Source organism: Coffea arabica, chromosome 10e, assembly GCF_036785885.1.
Source record: "Coffea arabica cultivar ET-39 chromosome 10e, Coffea Arabica ET-39 HiFi, whole genome shotgun sequence".
NCBI classification, from domain to species: Eukaryota; Viridiplantae; Streptophyta; class Magnoliopsida; order Gentianales; family Rubiaceae; genus Coffea; species Coffea arabica.
The window spans coordinates 17,393,240-17,399,580 of NC_092328.1; the positions used below are offsets into that span (position 1 = coordinate 17,393,240).

Below are 6,341 nucleotides of genomic sequence, written 5' to 3' on the forward strand. Positions count from 1 at the left end.
TTCAATGATAGTTTTCTTAATTTCCTGCTACACTTGCTACCAAAACCCCATATATAACCTTGGATACAACATATATCAATCATACATCAAGTATAGGTAGAAATTAATCAAACCCTAACTTGCTTAAATCATCCAAAATTCATCACAACAACTTGCATATCTTGTACTCAAGCTAAAACATGATCTAAATAACATCTTAAACCAAAATTTAAAGGAACAAGGATCATGATCAGATTTTTATACCTCAAAGACAAGGCTTGGAAGAGTGATACTTCACCCCCTTTGAAATTTCTTAGTTCCTCTAGCTTCCCCACTCACCAACTAACAGTTTAATCGGTTTAGTTTCCTTTCTTTCTCACTTGGTTGATCAAACTCAAGATGAAATGGTTGTTTTTCTTGCTCTCCCTTTTCTCTCTCTCTCTCTCGGCTGTGATGGTGCAGAAATGAAGAGCTTTGGAGTTGGTTTTAGGGATAAATATGATGTAAATTCATTAGTCAACCAACCAAGGAAAGACTACCACTTGTTGCTTCAAGATTGGTTCTTAATTTTTTTTCCTTTTCCTTGTTGTTTTTGGTCAAAAAATTCGGCCAGCTTGCTCAGCTTTATAGCTGATGTTTGGCTCTAATATTAAAGAGATTAAGTATATAAAAAATGATGGTCAAGTGGTGCGTTCAATCGGTAGTGCACGGTACCCGTCGGTTCGAACCGTTTTTCTTAAAAACACATGTACTAGGGTTTTTACTTCCTATTCACTAACCTTATATCATTGCCCCTAATCACATATTATTTTTCAATTAAAATTCACTTTTAATCACCAAATTTGATCCTTGCTCCGTTCCGAAAATTCATCCGGCGACAAAATCGCGAAAACCCTAATTTTGCTCCAATCTTGAAACCGGAGTAAAACCCTACTTTCTAGGTTTATTTGCACTTATTATGGAACGATTGGGTAGTAAGGCTTTAATAAATAATGAATTTCCAAATAAAAGGAAATTTTTAAGAAAAACGTGAGGGTTTTACAATTTCAATGATTAAAATTAGGGTTTCTAGTAAAATATGAGAGATTTAAGAAAACCGGTTAGTCACCAGTAAACTAGGGTTTTTGATTAAAACATTAGGGTTTCTAGTCTTTTAAAACAAAAATAAGGTTTTAAATCAAACCCAAAGAAATACACTTTAATATCTTCTTTACAAACAATCTCCTAATATTCGGGGTGTTACACCAAGGCCCTGAGCTAGTCAACCAACCTAAGAACCAAGAGAGGGGTGAGGATAGAGCTTTAGAGCGTTTCTTGAAATTCGCCCCACCTAGGTTTCATGGAGGGTTTGATTCCGAGGTAGCGAAAAATTGGTTTGAACGGATGGTGGAGATTTTTGCTGTTTTAGATTATGCCGAGGAAAGGCAAGTGAATTTCGTCATTTTTCAATTTGAGGGAGCAGGCGGCTCGTGGTGGAATGTTGTTAGGGTGAAGTGGGAAAGAAAACAAACTCCCTAGATTTGGACAAATTTTGAGATGGAATTCAATGCTAAATTCCTTCTGCCTATGATACAAGAAAAGAGAGAGGATGACTTTATTAAGTTGAAACAAGGGTTACTAAGTGTGGCCGAGTATGAGGAGCGGTTCACTAAAATTTTCAAATTTGCCCCTGAACTTGTGGTCACGGAGCGTAAAAGAATAAGGAGGTTTATTCATGAGTTAAATATAAAAATTCAAGAATCCCTAACCGCCGCCCAGATCACAATTTTCACAGATGCCTTGGAGAAGGCACAGAAGTAGAAAATGCTAAGTCCCAATCTAAAACTTTTCACGTTAGAAAGAGGGGTAACCAAAGTAACACCCCTGAATCGTCCGAAAAATCTATCCAACCCCTTAAGATGGGAAGAGGGGATGGAGGAGTGAGAACGTCCGAAAAATCCGGAGGAGCTCCATCAAGGGGAGCCCCGCCAAAAGGGAATCAGAGTGGACGAGGTCAGTAAAAAGGGAGTTTTCAAGCTAGTCAGACCGTGACTCCTCCTGTGATTTGTGGATATTGTAACAAACCTAGCCACACTGAAACCGAGTGCTAGAGAAAGCAAGAAAAATGTCTGATTTACGGTAGTGCCGAGCACCAGATTTTGAGTTGCCTTAATGCCTCTAAAGAAGGAGGAAATACCCAACAGCCTGCTAGGTCTGCTTCAAAGCAGTCCAGTGCCGGAGGGAGCCGACCGAAAGTGCTAGCTAGGGTTTACGCCTTAGACAATCAATAAATCCCTAACCCAATTGAAATGGTGGAAGGTACGATTCTCATTTTTTATCGCCTAGCTAGGGTTTTAATTGATCTCGGAGCAACCCATTCTTTTGTAGATCCTAACTTTATGAAGGGTATAGATGTAAAGTGTGAATTCTTATCTTTTGATTTGGAAGTTAAGACTCCTACGAGGAACCAATGCCTGATTGCTAATAAAGTTTATAGGAATTGTGAGATTTGGGTTGGTGAAAGAAGATTGTTGGCAGATTTAATAAACCTAGCAATTAAGAGATATGATGTGATACTTGGGATGGATTGGTTAGCTTGATACCATGCTCAATTGGATTGTAAGATGAAACTAGTAGAGTTACACATTCCTGGGGAAGCAACTTTAAAATTAGATGTGAGGGGTAGACTAGTATCGTCTGCTTTAATTTCGGGGATTCGAGTTAGGAAATTGTTGAGTAGTGGACCTAAAAGATATCTAGCCTTTCTAATCAATATACGAGGAGATAAGGTGAAGTTGGAAAATGTGTCGATAGTGAAGGAGTTTACTGACGTCTTTCCTGAGAAATTAGAGATGCTACCTCCAGAGAGAAAAATAGTGTTTAAGATTGATGTGGCTCCGGGGATGGCCACTATCTCTAAGACACCTTACAGGATGACTCCAACTGAATTAAAGGAATTGAAATTGCAATTACAAAATTTATTAGGAAGAGATTTTATTAAAGAAAGTGACTCACCATGGGGAGCTCCAGTGCTCTTTGTTAAGAAAAAAGATGAGAGTTTGAGGCTATGCATAGACTATCGAGGCTTGAATGATGTGACCATTAAGAACAAATACCCTCTGCCTTACATAGATGAACTATTTGATCAATTGCAAGGGGCAGTGGTATTTTTCAAATTAGATTTGAGGTAAGGATTTTACCAATTGAGGATCCTAGAAGCTGATGTCCCTAAGACCGCTTTCAATTTAAGATATGGGCACTTTGAATTTGCAGTGATGCCCTTTGGGTTAACTAATGCGCCAACAGCGTTTATAGACTTGATGCATCGGATTTTTAAGCCGTATTTGGATCAATTTGTGGTGGTATTCATTGATGACATATTAGTGTACTCTAGGTTCCGAGAAGATCATGAACGGCACCTGAGAATAGTTTTGCAAACCCTGAGAGAGCACAAACTTTTTGCTAAGTTCAATAAATGTGAGTTTTGGTTGGAAGAAGTAGCCTTTTTAGGTGACATAATCTCTAAGGAAAGGATTACTGTGGATCCAACTAAGGTAGAAACTGTTTCTAAGTGAAAACGACCAGAAAATCCTACCGCACTTCAGAGTTTCTTAGGGTTAACCAGATATTAGCGTCGATTTATCAAGGATTTTTCTAAGATTGTAAAACCCTTAACTGAGTTGACTAAAAAGTATGGTAAGTTCATTTGGGATTCTAAATGCGAGAAAGGGTATCAAGAGTTGAAAAAGTGTTTGATCGAGGCATCTTTGTTAGCATTGCCGAGCGGAGGAGATGATTTTGTGGTTTATACAGATGTTTCAAAGGATGGTTTAGGGTGTGTATTAATGCAAAGTGGAAAAGTGATTGCGTATGCCTCTCGTAAGTTGAAATCTCATGAACAGAATTATCCGACCCATGACTTGGAGTTAGCAGCAGTAGTGTTTGCCTTGAAAAAGTGGAGACATTATTTATATGGAGTGACTTTCGAGGTTTTCACTGATCACAAGAATTTTAAGTATTTATTTTCCTATAAAGAGTTGAATTTGAGGCAACGTAGATCGGTAGAATTTTTGAAGGATTATGACCGTTCCCTTAACTATCACTCTGGAAAAGCTAATGTAGTGGCGGATGCCCTAAGTCGCAAGGTGCAAGTGGCCAGTTTAATGGTGAGAGAATGGCATATGCTAGAAAAAGTTAGTGTTTGGAATCCGCGTCTTGAGCCACAGAGGATAATTTTTGGAAATATTACTGTGAGGTCTACCTTGTTAGATCGAATAAAAAAAACTCAAAAAGGAGACTCTGAAGTGCAAAAATGGGTTGAGAAAGTCCAAAAAGGGGAAAAGTTTGACTTCAATTTGGGGACCGATGGAATGTTAAAATTTAGAAATCGCCTAATGGTACCAAAAGATGAAGGTCTAAAGAAGGAAATTTTGAACGAATCTCACCGTTCTAAGTATACGGTGTACTCTGGAGGTAATAAGATGAATCAAGACTTGAAAAACCTTTATTGGTGCGAGAATATGAAGAGAGAAATTGCTCAATTTGTTCGAGTTTGTCTCACTTACCAGCAGGTTAAGACCGAGCACCAAAAATCATATGGATTATTACAGCCATTAGAGATACCTGGGTGGAAGTGAAAAAATATCACAATGGATTTCGTATCAGGGCTACTAAGGACTCAGAGAGAGCACGACGCTATTTGGATAATAGTGGATCGATTGACCAAATCTGCTCACTTTTTGCCGATTAGTATGAACTACTCCTTGGAAAAGTTGGCTAAATTGTACTTGAACGAAATTATAAGATTGCATGGGATACCGGTGAGTATAGTCTCAAATCAGGACCCTAGGTTTGCGTCTCGACTTTGACAAAAGATACAAGAGAGTCTAGGGACTAAGTTGAATTTTAGTACCACCTACCACCCGCAGACCGATGGGCAATCGGAAAGGACAATCCAAACCCTAGAGGATATGTTGAGATCATGTATTGTGGATTTTAGAGAAAATTGGAGTCAGCACCTTATGGTGGTGAAATTTGCTTATAACAATAGTTTTCGTTCCTCGATACAAATGACTCCTGACGAAGCTCTTTATGGTCGAAAGTATCGATCTCCGATTCATTGGGACGAAATTGGAGAAAAGAAAATTTTGGACCCGACTACCGTACCTTGGGTTGAGAAAACTTATGAGAAGGTGAAACTAATACGTCAGAGGATTCGAACGGCTCAAAACCACCAAAAGAGCTGTGCGGATAATCGGAGAAAAGATTTGAAATTTGAGATTGGAGATAAAGTATTTCTTAAGATTACACTCTTGAAAGCAAGTCTAATGGCGAGAAAAGGGAAGAAATTACAATCGAGATTTGTGAGACCCTATAAGGTTATCCAGTGCGTAGGAAATGTGGCTTACAAGTTGGAATTCCCTTTAAATCTGTCCAGGATTCATGATGTCTTCCATGTCTCCATACTTAAGAAATATCATCCCGACCTGTCTCATGTATTACGACCGGAAGAAATAGAGATTGATGAGAATTTGTCATATGAAGAAAGGCCGGCAAGACTTTTGGATCGAAAAGTGAAGGAGTTAAGACGTAAGCAAATCCCTCTAGTGAAGATTTTATGGAGAAATCATGGAATGGAGGAAGCGACTTGAGAAGTAGAAGAAGAGATCCGAAAAAAGTATCCAAAGTTGTTTTTGAATCAAGGTATGAATTTCGAAAATGAAATTCTTTTAAGGGGGTAAGGATGTGAGGACACGAATTCTTATTTTACTTACTTTTATTTTATTTTACTGACTTATTTAATTATTTATTTATTCGTTTACTCTAATTAATTTATTTCAATCATTTTAATTTTATTTGCATGGATCAATGTCTCATTTTGTATTTTAAAACATTTCGCTAGTAAAATTAATTTTTCTGCGGCTCGTTTAGTAAGAAATAGCGATTACACATTTTTTGAGGCAAAATTCGGTCCGAGAGTGCAATAATCTTGGAGAATTAAGGATGATCAATAGTAGACTAAAAAAAGTTAATTGAGAGATTAGAGGTGAGTGAGTTAAATTAAACTCAATTAGGAGCACTAATGGCCTTCTATTTATTTGTTGACTTTTGGGGTACCAAAGCACCTTTATGTCATTTTTTCTTTTCACCCCATCACTTCACCAACTACCACACAAACATTTCCTTTCTTCTTCCCTCTTGGCCGGCCCTTCCTCCATCCTTTCTCAACAAAATTTCAGCTAGCTTTCCTTCACTTTTGCTCCAAGAAGATACTCCAAACTTGCTTTTTTTTCTTTGTTTATTACACAAGTTTGAAGGGTGACTTGAAGGAGGAAGGAACTTTGGTGGTTTAGAGCTTATACACTAGTGGTTGGTCTTCATCT

The 6,341-nt window shown here is 38.0% G+C and overlaps 1 protein-coding gene across 1 annotated transcript; it reads left to right on the forward strand.

Moving 5' to 3' along the window:
- Positions 1 to 5,027: 5,027 nt before the first annotated feature.
- Positions 5,028 to 5,609, forward strand: LOC140015142 (uncharacterized). The gene has a single exon (XM_072067039.1). It carries the CDS (start codon positions 5,028 to 5,030, stop codon positions 5,607 to 5,609), a length of 582 nt encoding a protein of 193 aa, XP_071923140.1.
- The last annotated feature ends 732 nt before the right edge of the window (positions 5,610 to 6,341 follow it).

Coding starts and splice junctions, on each gene's coding strand:
- LOC140015142 (XM_072067039.1), top strand. CDS start 5,028: ATGACTCCTGACGAAGCTCTTTATGGTCGAAAGTATCGATCTCCGATT.